Raw genomic sequence first — 13,448 nt, forward strand, 5'->3', positions numbered from 1 at the left:
CAGAAAGAATATATATATATATATATATATTTTTTTTAATTGAAATAATATTAGAGACAGGGTCTCCCTATGTTGCCCAGGCTGGTCTTGAACTCCTGGGCTCAAGTCATCCTCCTGCTTTGGCCTCCCAAAGTGCTGGGATTAAAGGCATGAGCCACTGCGCCCAACCCAGAAAGAATGTTTTTAAGAAGTGACAAATATGTTAGCTAGAGGCAGTGAGACGAAAAAACAATGCCATTTTAAAAGCAATCCTTTCTAGAATCTTATCTATAGTTCTGTCAAATGCAAAAATTTGAATTATAGTCTGTAACATCCCCCCAATAAACTGAAGAACATCCCCCCAGTTGCCCTCTGTGCAGACAGTGTGTGTGAGATGAGTTCATGCATACTTAATCACATTGATAGGACGGCTGCTGTGCTCAATGGCCACAATGATGCCTCCAGAATCCAGGATGGTGTAATAGTGGGGTCCTTCCAGCATCTTTGTCCAGGAGTAACCCCCATCATCTGAGATGTACACATCTGGAACCATCACTGAGATGGCGTCCCCCACGCTACCTGCAACATAATCCGCCATCTCATCAGCACAAATAGGCAATGAAACAGAGAGCATTTACTCAAGAGAGAATAATTTTGAATGAATTTATTCTGATTATTTCCCATCAAACCTCTTTTAGTAGGAACGAAAACCACCAAAAACTTGGGAGAAGTTGTGTTGCTCTCTCTGATAAAAGTTGATGAAAAACCCAAAGTGTTGTTGTAATGTAAGAAATTCTACCAAAGGAATGTAAAAGCATCCACAGTGTTTTTTCTCAGAGCATTCAAAGCCTGCGGCTGAGTTTCAGTGTGCTCAGCCACTGTTCCAGTTGGAGGTGGTGAGTGGGAGGTTTCTTACCATGAGCAATGACAATGCCTATGGCATTCGGCTCTGAGAGTGGGGCCATTGGAACATTCAGTTTCTGGGAGATGCTGTAGGAAGCATGAATATGAAGGCTGCACTGTGAAAAGAAACAAAAGCTTAGATTAGAACCAAAGATACAATTTCTTTAATCGTTTTACAGACCCCTTCCAATAAAGCTTTGAGTTAACCCAGACCTAGGTAAATGTACCATCTTAACCATTTATTTACTATTTAGGTGTATAGTTCAGTAGTGTTAAGTATATTCACATTGTTGTACAATCACATCTCTAAACCTTTTCATCTTATAAAATTCAATCACCAAATAAGCAACAGTTCCCTACTTCTTCCTCCTCCCAGCTCCCAGAAACTACCATTTTACTTTGTGTTTTCTATGAATTTGGCTACTCTAGGAAGCTCATATAAGTAGAATCATATAATATTTGTCATTTTGTGTCTGACTTATTTCACTTGGCATAATGTCCTCAAGGCTCATCCATGTTGTATTAATAGCGTATGTCAGAATTTCCTCCCTTTTAAAGGCTAAATGTTATTTAATTGTGTGTGTGTGTGTGTATGTGTATCCACACACACCCCACACTTTATTTACTCATTTATCTGTCAATAGACACAAGTTGCTTCCACCTTTTGGCTATCATGAATAATGCTGCTATGTACATGGTTGTACAAATATCTTTTTGAGAACCTGCTTTCAATTCTTTCGGATGTATACCCCAGAAGTGGAATTGCTGGATATGATGATCCTATTTTTAATTTTTTTTAGGAACTACTATGCTGTTTTCTGTAGTAGCTGCACCATTTTACATTTTCACCAAAAGTGCACCAGGGCTCCAATTTCTCCATATCCTTGCCAACACTTTTTAAAATAGTAGCCACCTTAATCTGTGTGAGGAGATACCTCATTGGGGTTTTGACTTGCATTTTCCTAATGATTAGTGATGTTGAGCCTCTTTTTATATGCTTGTTAGTCACTTCTATAGCGTTTTTGGAGAAATGTCTATTTAAGTTCTTTGCCTATTTTTTATTCAAGCTATTCGTTTGTTGCTGAGTTGTAGCTCAGTGGCATACTCTTGATTCTGAAATGTACTACAATATCTGGAAGCAAATATACAATTATTTCCTCATGGGTAACCTGTCTCAGTGTATTTTATTTTTGCATTACATCAAAGCCTCTGACCAACGCTTAAAGGTGGACTCCACACAAACTTGATAAGCACCTGATATACTTCAGACACTGTACAACATGTGATGATAGTTGGAAATAAGATCCAGTCTTGTCTTTAAGAAACTGGTGTCTTAGGCTCCATGCCCACTCTCACAGACCCAGCCAAGTGGACCAGGCATCAGGCCAGCCCCTGAAGGCTAAGGGTAGCCTGCACCAGGTTGGCTCCTGCAGATCCACTTACCAGGCTCCAGGTGTTTCACCTGAAGACCCACTTACAAGGTCCACTCTAGTGGATTCCACTGCCAGGCCTGCTGCAGAGGACCCAGCCTCCAAGCTACTCCCAAAGACCAAGGCACCAGGCCCACCTACCTGCAGAACCTATCAGTTGCCCTGCAAGAATCTCTGGATGAGCTACCTGGTAAGAGATTCCCTTGCTGAAGCCATCTGTAAAGGACTATGTGTGTAAGGGGACACATAGGCTGAAAGTAGAGATCAAAAAAAGATATTCCACACAAATGGTAGCCAATAGAGAGCAGGGGTGGCTATATTTATTATTATTATTTTTTTGAGACCGAGTCTCACTTTGTTGCCCAGGGTGGAGTACAGTGGCACGATCTTGGGTCACTGCAAGCTCTGCCTCCTGGGTTCACATCATTCTCCTGCCTCAGCCTCCCGAGTAGCTGGGACTATAGGTGCCCACCACCACACCCAGCTAATTTTTTGTATTTTTAGTAGAGATGGGGTTTCACCATGTTAGTGAGGATAGTCTCGATCTCCTGACCTTGTGATCCACCCGCCTTGGTCTCCCAAAGTGCTGGGATTACAGGTGTGAGCCACCGTGCCCAGCCAGGGGTGGCTATATTTATATCAGACAAAATAGACATTAAGTAAAAAATTATCACAAGGGATAAAGAAAGTTACCACACAATGATAAAGGTGTCAATTCATCAAGAGCCTATAACATTGTTAAATATAAATGCACTCAACATTAGAGCACCTAAATGTATAAAGCAAACATTAACAAAACTGAAGGAAGAGGTAGACAACAATACAATAGTAAGGGACTTCAATACTGTACTTTTAACGATGGATCATCCAGACAGAAAACCAGTAAGGAAAGAGCAAACTTGACCACCACCATACAAATGGACCTAACAGACATATACAGAACACTCAATCCAACAGCAGCAGAATACACATTCTTTTCAAGTGCACAGAGAATATTCTCCAGGATAGGTCACAAACCTTAACAAATGTAAGACTGAAATCACCTCAAGTATCTTTTCTTTTTTTTTTTTTTGAGACAGTGTCTCACTCTGTCAACCAGGCTGGAGTGCAATGGCGTGATCTCAGCTCGCTGCAAGCTCTGCCTCCTGGGTTCAAGCAATGCTCTGCCTTAGATTCCTGAGTAGCTGGGATTACAGGCACCCACTGCCACGCCTGGCTAATTTTTTTGTATTTTCAGTAGAGACCAAGTTGGTCAGGCTGGTCTTGAACTCCTGACCTCGTGATCCACCCACCTTGGCCTCCCAAAGTGCTGGGATTATAGGCATGAGTCACTGCGCCCGGCCTCAAGTATCTTTTCAACTACAATATAATGAAACTAGAAATCAGTAAAAGGAGGAAAATTGGAAAATTCACATGAATGTGGAAATTGAACAATATATTCTTAAACAACCAGTGAGTCAAAGAAAAGGGAAATAAAAAAAATCTTGAGACAAATGAAAAGGGAAACACAACATACCAAAACTTAAGGGATGCAGCAGAAGCAGTTCTAAGAAGAAAGTTTTTGGTGATAAATGTCCACATTAAGAAAAAAGAAAATCTCAAAAATCTGAACTTCATACCTCAAGGAAATAGAAAAAGAACAAACTAAGCCCAAAGTTAGCAGAAGGGAGGAAATAATAACAGAGCAGAAATAAGTGAAATAGAAGTTAGAAAAATAATATGAAAGATCAATGAAACTTAGATTTGTCTTTTTTTTTTGACAAGATAAAAAAGTGACAAACTTTTAATTCGAATAAAAGAAAGAGAAGACTCAACTAAAATCAGAAATGTAAGAGGAGACATTACAACTGATACTACAGAAAAAACAAAGGATCCTAAGAGACTACTATGAACAATTATACTTCAACAAATTGGATAATCTAGAAAAAATGGATGAATTTCTAGACACATACAGCTTACCAAGACTGTATCATGAAGAAGAAATAGAAAATCTGAACATACTAATAAGAGTAAGGAGGCTCAATCAGTAATCAAAAACCTCCCAACAAGAAAAGTTTAGGACCTGATGGATTCAATGGTGAATTCTAGCAAACATTCTTCAAAGAAAAATTAAGACTGATCCTTCTCAAACTCTTCCAAAAACTGAAGAGAATGGAACACTTCCAAACTCATTTTATAAGGGTGGTATTACCCTGCTACCAAAACCAGACAAGGACGCTATAAGAAAACAAAATTACAGATCAATATCTCTGATGAACATAGATGCAAAAATCCTCAACAAAATACTAACAAACTGAATTCAACAGCATGTTAAACAGATTATATACCACGATCAAGTAGGAACTATCCGTGGAATGCAAGGATGGTTCAACATATGCAAATCAATAAATGGGATATGTCACATTAACAGAATGAAGGACAGAAATCATATCATCTTGACAGATCCAGAAAAAGCACTTAACAAATTTCAACACTCTTTCATGATAAAAGCTCTCAATAAATTAGGTATAAAAGGGATATACCTCAACACAATAAAGGCTATATGTGACAAGCTCACAGCTAACATCATACTCAAACAATCAAAAGCTAAACCTTTTCCTCTAAGATCAGGAATAAGACAAAGATGCCCATTCTCACCACTTCTGTTCATTATAGTAATGGAAGTCCTAGCCCGAGTAATTAGGCAAGAAAAGAAATAAAATAAAAGCATCCAAACCAGAAAGAGGTAAAATTGTCTGTCTCCAGGTGACACGAGCTTATATATAAAATCCTTAATCTTTAAAGACTCCACCAAAATCTGTTAAAACAAACAAATTCAAAAAAGTTGCAGAATATAAAATCAACATATAAAAATACAATATACACTAACAACAAACTATCCAAAAAAGAAATCAAGAAAATTCCATCTATAGTAGCACAACAAAAAAACTTAAAAAAAAAAAAAAAAAAAAAAAAACTTAGGGACAAATTAAACAAAGGAGTTTCGACTAAAAAACTACAAAACATTGATGAAAGAAATTTGACCAAAAAAAAAAAAAAGGAAATATATCCTATGTTCCTGGATTGGAATAATTAATATTGTTAAAATGTCCAAACTACCCAAAGTGATCTACAGATTAAATGTAATGCCTATTATTTTGACTGTCTTTTTTTACTATTATATGGTTATAAATAACCCTCTTTCTGTGACAACACAGAACAATCCAAATACATATTAATTAATTCATCAGATGTTTACTGAGTACCTGCTATATTTCAGGCACTGTTTTAGGTACTTAAGGTACATCAGAAACAAAACAACCAGTTGTGGTGGCTCACATCTGTAATCCCAGCTGAGAGGCTGAGGTGGTAGGATCACTTGAGGCCAGGAGTTTGAGACTAGCTTGGGCAACATGGTGAAACCCCATCTCTACCAGAAAGTACCAAAGTTAGCCAGGTGTGGTGGTACACACCTGTAGTCCTAGCTACTTGGGAGGTGGGAGGATTGTGTGAGCTCAGGAATTTGAGGCTGCAGTGAGCTATGATTATTCCACGGGACCCCAGCCAGGGTGACAGAGTAAGACTCTGCCTCTTAAAAAAAAATTCCAATGGTATTTTTCACAGAAATAGAAAAAATCCTAAAATTTATATGGAACCACAAAAGACCCTGAATAACCAAAGTAATTGCGAGCAAAAGAACAAAGCTGGGGGTATCATGCTACCTAATTTCAAAATATACTATAGAGCTATAGTAATCAAAACAGCATGGTACTGGCATTAAAAACACATATAGACCAATGGAACAGAATAGAGAGCACAGAAATAAATCTATGCATGTATTGTTGACTTATCTTTGACAAAGGTGTCAAGAACACACAATGTGAAAAAGACAGCCTCTTAAATAAATGGTGCTGGGAAAACTGAATATCTATATGCAGAAGAATGAATTTCAACCCTTTTCTTTTTTCTTTTTTTTTTTGAGGTGGAGTCTTGCTCTGTCGCCAGGCTGGAGTGCAGTGGTGCAGTCTCGGCTCACTGCAACCTCCGCCTCCCAGGTTCAAGCAAGTCTCCTGCCTCAGTCTCCCCAGTAGCTGGGGCTACAGGCGCACACCACCACACCCAGCTAATTTTTGTATTTTTAGTAGAGACGGGATTTCACCATGTTGGCCAGGATGGTCTCGATCTCTTGACCTCGTGATCTGCCCTTCTTGGACTCCCAAAGTGTTGGGATTACAGGCGTGAGCCACTGCACCTGGCCTCAATCCTTATTTCATGTCATGTACAAAAATCAACTCAAAATGGATTAGAGACATAAATGTAAGACTTGAAACTGTAAAACTACTAGAAGGATATATAGGGAAAAAAGCTTGACATTCATCTGGGCAATGGGTTTTTGGATATGACCCTAAAAGCACAGGCAACAAAAAACAAAAACAGACAAATGAGATTGCATCAAACTAAAAAGCTTCTGCAGAGCAAAGGAAACCACCAAAAGACAGAAGAGAGACAATACACAGAATGGAAGAAAATAGTTGCAAACCATACATCTTACAAGGGGTTAATATCCAAACAAATCAGTAGCAAGAAAACAAATAATCCAACAAAAAATGGGCAAAGGACCCGTATAGCCATTTATCAAAAGAAGACATTTAAATGGCTAACAGGTATACGAAAAAATGCCCAACATCACTAATCATAAGGGAAATACAAATAACAACCACAATGAGATATTATCTCACCCAAGTTAGAATGGCTATTATCAAAGAGATAAAAGGTAAGTATTGGCAAGGACATGGAAAAAAGGGAATGCTGTACATTGTTGGTGGGAATGTAAACTGGTACAGCCACTATGCAATACAGTAAGAAATTTTCCTAGAAAATGAATAACAGCAGGGCTGGGCATGGTGGTTCAAGCCTGTAATCCCAGTACTCTGGGAGGTGGAGGCAGGTGGATCACGAGGTCAGGAGTTCGAGACCAGCCTGGCCAACATGGTGAAACCCCATCTCTACTAAAGATACAAAAAATTAGCTGGGCATGGTGGCACATGCCGGTAATCTGTTACTCGGGACGCTGAGGTAGGAGAATCACCTGAATCCGGGAGGCAGAGGTTGAAGTGAGCCAAGATCATGCCATTGCACTCCAGCCTCAGTGACCGGACAAGACTCTATCTTAAGAAAAAAAAAAGGCCGGGCGTGGTGGCTCAAGCCTGTAATCCCAGCACTTTGGGAGGCCGAGACGGGCGGATCACGAGGTCAGGAGATCGAGACCATCCTGGCTAACACGGTGAAACCCCGTCTCTACTAAAAAATACAAAACAACTAGCCGGGCGAGGTGGCGAGCGCCTGTAGTCCCAGCTACTCGGGAGGCTGAGGCAGGAGAATGGCGTTAACCCAGGGGGGCGGAGCTTGCAGTGAGCTGAGATCCGGCCATTACACTCCAGCCTGGGCGAGACAGCAAGACTCCGTCTCAAAAAAAAAAAAAAAGAAAATGAAGGACAGAACTACCAGCAATCCCATTTCTGGGTACATATTCAAGAGAAACGAAATCAGTACGTCCAAAAGATATCTGCGCTCCCATGTCCACTGCAGTAATATTCACAACAGCCAAGATACAGAATCAACCTAAGTGTCCACTGATGGATAAATGGATAAAGAAAATGGAATATTATTCGGCCTTAAAAAAGAAGGAAATCCTGTCATCTGTTGAAAACATGGTGAACCTGGGAGGCATTATGTTAAGTAAAATAAGCCCAGCACAGAAAGACAAATACTGCATGATCTCACTTATAAGTGGAATGTAAAAATGTCAAACTCACAGAAGCAGGGAGTAGAATGGTGGCTTTCAGGGACTTGGGGTATGGGGAGATGAAGGCCAGAGGGTATACAGTTTCAGTTATTCAGGATGAATAAGATTTAGAGGGAAAATATACATGGTGACTATAGTCTAGAATACTGTATTGTTACTTGAAGTTTGCTAAGAGATAGATCCTAAGTGTTCTCACCACACACACAAAAGATAATTCTGAGGTGATGCATATGTTAGTTAGCCTGACTGTGGTAATCATTTCACAATGTATACATATATCAAAACATCAGTGTACATTGTAAATATATATACAATTTTTATGTGTCAATTATGCCTCCATAAAGCTGGGGAAAAAAGAAGTGTATTGTCAGAAACTAGTTGAGGTATGTAGCCGAAAGAAAGTTAGTGCTCTAAAAAAGGTTCAAAATGGCTAAAATGATAATAAATATTGTATTATGTATACTTTATGACTATGTTTTAAAAAAGAAGAGGTTCAAGCAAACTATTAATGAAATGAAGAGGAACGATTAGTTCTAACTGGATGGTCACCGAGGGTGGTTAGGATTTCCACTAATCCTAGTCAACTGGGGTTGGGGGAGACAGGCCCAACTTCCCCCAGGAATAGTGTGGGTGTTCAGGGAATGGCAGGGGGTTACAAGGGTGTGTTAGGGATAAGGTGAGCAACGACAATGAAAAGGCGGCAGAGGGCCCACCAGGAGAGAACCTTCACTCACCAGGTCAGGGACAGAGGCCATTCACAGGCCAAGAGAGCCACAATGAGCGCTGGGCAGGGAGAGGCATGGGGAGCCTGCAGGTAGCAAGGCAAACACACAGGCCATTGAACCTGCCCAGGCTTAAGGCGAGGAGGGCAGCGGCTGGGCAGGGCCAAGGCAGACAGATGGGAAACAGGGGTCAGAAGGTCGGGTAGATGCAACAGTGCTTGCGAGTGTAAAGGTGGAGAGTGTGTTGAGGTGGTGTAGGCAGGCACACTTTCTCTCACCATTTAAGGCTCTTAAAACAGAAAACCCCACCTAGAAAAGCAAAGTGTATGTCAGTGATAGGGATACTAAGGAGGGTTTGGGAACTACTGGTACTTCAATTTCTGAAGGAAACTCCAGCTGTCCCCCAAGCTCTCATTCTGTGAGAGTCAGATAAAAACTTATTTTTTTTCCCCTTTTTCCTTGCCTGCCTGTCACTCCTGGCTTTGGATCTCCTGGAGTGACACGTGTATAGTTCCGGTTCCCAACCTCTCTGCAAGGAGGCCTGCCTTGCGTCCCCGTGCACTAAGCAGGTCACCACCCACTGGCTATGGGAGCCTAGGCAGAGGGAAAAGGCCAGATCCTCTCCCTCTTGTTTCCGACGAGCAAGACCGTGCACTGTTTATGAGTGGCTGAGCTGTGGCTTCTTGCAGAATCTCTAAAGTCTCCCAGCTGCCATGCTGAGCCCTAACTAATCACCAGCCCCTCTGGCCATTGTTTTAATTCAGCAGTTTAGTGAACCACAAATTGTTAGCCCTCAGTTTTGTTCTTTAAAAGACAAATAATCCATAGTATTTCGACCTTTCCTCAGTTCTTACTTCCCAAATTCTAAGTTAATTTCATTACTCTCATCTCAAACTTTCCATCTTATTCTGAGGACCCTAATCAAGTATGAAACTTCATCATCCAAAAGTCTGGCACGGATCAGAGCAAAACGGAAAGGCTGCTGTGCTCTGCACACATTAGAGTAAACAAACCTCATTCTTGTTTTTTGCTGTAGCATCACATTCACTGTTTTCAGGCTTCCTCAGGTGCTTCCACCTTCCTCCTTGGTCAAAAGTGATCATGGTCTGGATAGAATTATCTGAATGGGAAGAGAACAACATTAAGCCTGATACACTGGAAGTACCTAATTAGATTCAGTTTATCATTGCATAACTCTCTCCTGAGACCGTATAGCCCCTGGAGTCCGACAAGCTTGTAACACCTCACAAAATAGCTCATTGTTGGTGAGTAATGAAGCAGCACTTTAAATATGATATTTGAGGCCAGGTGCAGTGGCTCATACCTGTAATCCCAGCACTTTGGGATCACCTGAGGTCCGGAGTTTGAGACCAGCCTGGCCAACATGGTGAAACCCCAACTCTACCAAAAATACAAAAAGTTAGCCAGGCATGGTGGTGGGGGCCTGTAATCCCAACTACTCGGGAGGCTGGGACAGGAGAATCACTTGAACCCAGGAGGTGGAGGTTGCAGGGAGCCAAGATCACGCCATTGCACTCCAGCCTGAGCAACGAGAGTGAAACTCTGTTTCAAAAAAATAAAAAAAAAACGTATTTGAAGAAGGTATATCCCACCTGAACAGGACCCAACTAATTCCACAAATTATCTAGGACTGATATTCTTTGAAAAAGATACCTTTTAACTCCTTACCAACATGAACAGGCTGATGTCCATTCTCCTTCCCTGTTTGCTTGCCTGGGAAGTAAAGTCTACCATAGGAAGGCATCCTAACCTTTATTCAGACAAGGCCATGACACTAGGCTTGTTTCAGGGACTCTTGAGATTCAATAAGTGTGCACAGTTCCAGGTTAATAACTCTGAATTATTGTCTCTCCACTACTCCATATCCTATTTTTCTTACACCTTTCTTTTTTCCCTTGTCTCTTCCCCATTCTTATTTTCAATGACATAAACTGCTGCAGGTTTTAAATTCAGAGATAATATCCTTTGAGTTTTCCTATTTATTTATTTATTGAGACAGAGTTTCGCTCTTATTGCCCAGGCTGGAGTGCAACGGCGGGATCTCAGCCCACTGCAACCTCCACCTCCTGGGTTCAAGCAATTCTCCTACTTCAGCCTCTCAAGTAGCTGGGATTACAGGCACCTGCCACCCGGCTAATGTTTGGTATTTTTAGTAGAGATGGGATTTCACCATGTTGGTCAGGCTGGTCTCCAACTTCCGACCTCAGGTGATCCACCCGCCTTGGCCTCCCAAAGTGTTGGGATTACAGGCGTGAGCCACCGCGCCTGGGCTCCTTTGAGTTTTCTAAGAAAAAGCAAATGAGAAAGCAAATGAAGGAGAATTAGTTTATTCAACAAACATTTACTGAGTGCCTACTATGTGAAAATTCTTTCTTTTCTGAGATGGAGTCTTGCTCTATCACTCAGGCAGGAGTGCAGTGGCACCATCTCGGCTCACTGCAACCTCCACCTCCTGGGTTCAAGCAATTCTCCTGCCTCAGCCTCCCGAGTAGCTGGGACTACAGGTATGTGCCACCAGGCCCGGCTAATTTGTATTTTTAGTACAGATGGGGTTTCACCATATTGGCCAGGCTGGTCTCAAATTCCTGACCTCAAGTGATCCGCTTACTTTGGTCTCCCAAAGTGCTAGGATTACAGGCATGAGCCACTGTGACCAGTGTGAAAACTTTTGTAAGCCTTTGGGAATATATCAGTGAACAAAATAGACAAAAAATATATTGTGAAAAATACATTCCAGTAGGGCCAGACAAGCACCAGACATGGTAAATAAGTAAATTATGTAGTATGCTAGAAAATAAGCACTATGGAAAAAACTTGCGCAGCTAAAGGTGGATTGATTGTGTGTGAGGAGGGGAGGGCAAACTGAAATTTAAAAGGATAGTCAGGCAAGGTCTCATTCAAAAAGTAATACATGAGTACAGACATACCAGCCTTGCAGGTATCTGGAGAAACAGAGGGAACTGTCTGTGCAAACTCTAATCCGTGCATGTGCATGTGTACCTGGTGTGTTAAGAACCGGCAGGTGGACAGTGTGATGAGAGTAGGGCAGATGGAAAGAGAAGAGCTGGAGGTGAGTCAGGGAGGAAACCAGGAGCCACATCTCCAGGACCTTGTAGGCCACTGCCAGGACTTTACAAAATAAAAACAGCCCCTACCTCCTACCGAAAAATAAATAAATAAAATGACACTTTAAGAGTCTTTGTACTTGAGACTAATGTGTTTATTTGTATAACTGGTCTAAGGAAAGGTGAGCTCTGTAGAGCCAATGAGTAGAACACAAGAAGAACCCTGGTTGGCTATCACTATGCATCCTTAACAAGAGGAAGAGCAGGAAGTGGGTCAAATTCAGGCTTATTTTCGTAGGCCTACATCTCCCAATACAGAAGACTCATTTTATAACCTAAGCAACACAGACTCAAAACATTTTCTTTTCTACTTGCCGTTGCTCTTCTCACTCCTAGTTCTATTTACCATAACTTATTTAAAACAGGGAGCCAGAATTTGCATGGGCTTGGTCTGTCCCTGCTAGACTCTCCTCCTGATCCCTCCTCCCCCGGCATCACCCAATGTCTCAACACCACCACCAGGCCAAACCCTCCTGTGACTCTGATACTTTGCATGTGTAGTTCCTTCAGTTGAAAATGCCCTTCCCTCCCCATTCCTGCCTATCATACTTCAGGCTCAGTCTTAAATGTTTTTAAAGTGTGTTCACTGTATGGTTTTGAGCGCAAGGCTGTTCAGTCGTTTATTCACAGGCTCATTCAGCAAGTATTACTGAACATCTACTATGTGCAAAAATTGTCATAAGCACCAGAGGAGCATCAGTGAACACAACTTTAAAAATCACTGCCATTCACAGGACTCAAACAGAAGCTTCTTCAAAGAAGATATTCACACGGCCAACAAGCACATAAAAAGTTGTTCAACATCATTAGTCATTAGAGAAATGCAAATCAAAACTATAAACGAGATACTACTTCACTCCCATTAGGATTGCTGTTACAAAAATAACAGAATATAATGTTTGCAATGAAGTAGAGAAATTGGAATACTTTTGTATTGCATGTAAAATGGTACAACCATGTGGAAAACCCATTGGTATTTCCTCCAAAAGAGAAACATGGAATTACCATGTGATCTTGCTATTTCACTCCTACATATATCCCCAAAGGAATTGAAAGCATTGACTTAAACAGTTACATGTATAACAATGTTCATGGCAGCATTCAGTATTCATAAGAGCTGAAAATGGAAATAGCCTAAGTGTCCATCAATGGAGGAATGAAAAATAGGCTGGGCACAGAGGTTCATGCCTGGAATCCCAGCACTTTGGGAGGCCAAGGCAGGCAGATCATCTGAGGTCAGGAGTTCGAGACCAGCCTGGTCAACATGGTGAAACCCCATCTCTACTAAAAATACAACAATTAGCTGGCTGTGGTGGCACACACCTATAATCCCAGCTACTCGGGAGGCTGAGGCATGAGAATTGCTTGAACTTGGGAGACTGAGGTTGCAATGAGCTGAGATCACGCCACTGCACTCCGGTCTGGGCAACAGAGCAAGACTCCATCTCCAAAAAAAAAAAAAAAAAAAAAAAAAAAAAAAAGG

The 13,448-nt window shown here is 41.3% G+C and overlaps 1 protein-coding gene across 1 annotated transcript in view; it reads right to left on the reverse strand.

The window, feature by feature from the left end:
* SORT1 (sortilin 1) overlaps positions 1-13,448 on the reverse strand; it is a 79,384-nt gene that overhangs the window by 21,705 nt on the left and 44,231 nt on the right. The window contains 3 exon segments of the mRNA XM_017858772.1: positions 390-558; positions 896-998; positions 9,833-9,939. Of these exon segments, the coding sequence (XP_017714261.1) occupies positions 390-558; positions 896-998; positions 9,833-9,939 (379 nt within the window).

Source organism: Rhinopithecus bieti, unplaced genomic scaffold (genome assembly GCF_001698545.2).
Source record: "Rhinopithecus bieti isolate Rb0 unplaced genomic scaffold, ASM169854v2 scaffold_48884, whole genome shotgun sequence".
Classification (NCBI taxonomy): domain Eukaryota; kingdom Metazoa; phylum Chordata; class Mammalia; order Primates; family Cercopithecidae; genus Rhinopithecus; species Rhinopithecus bieti.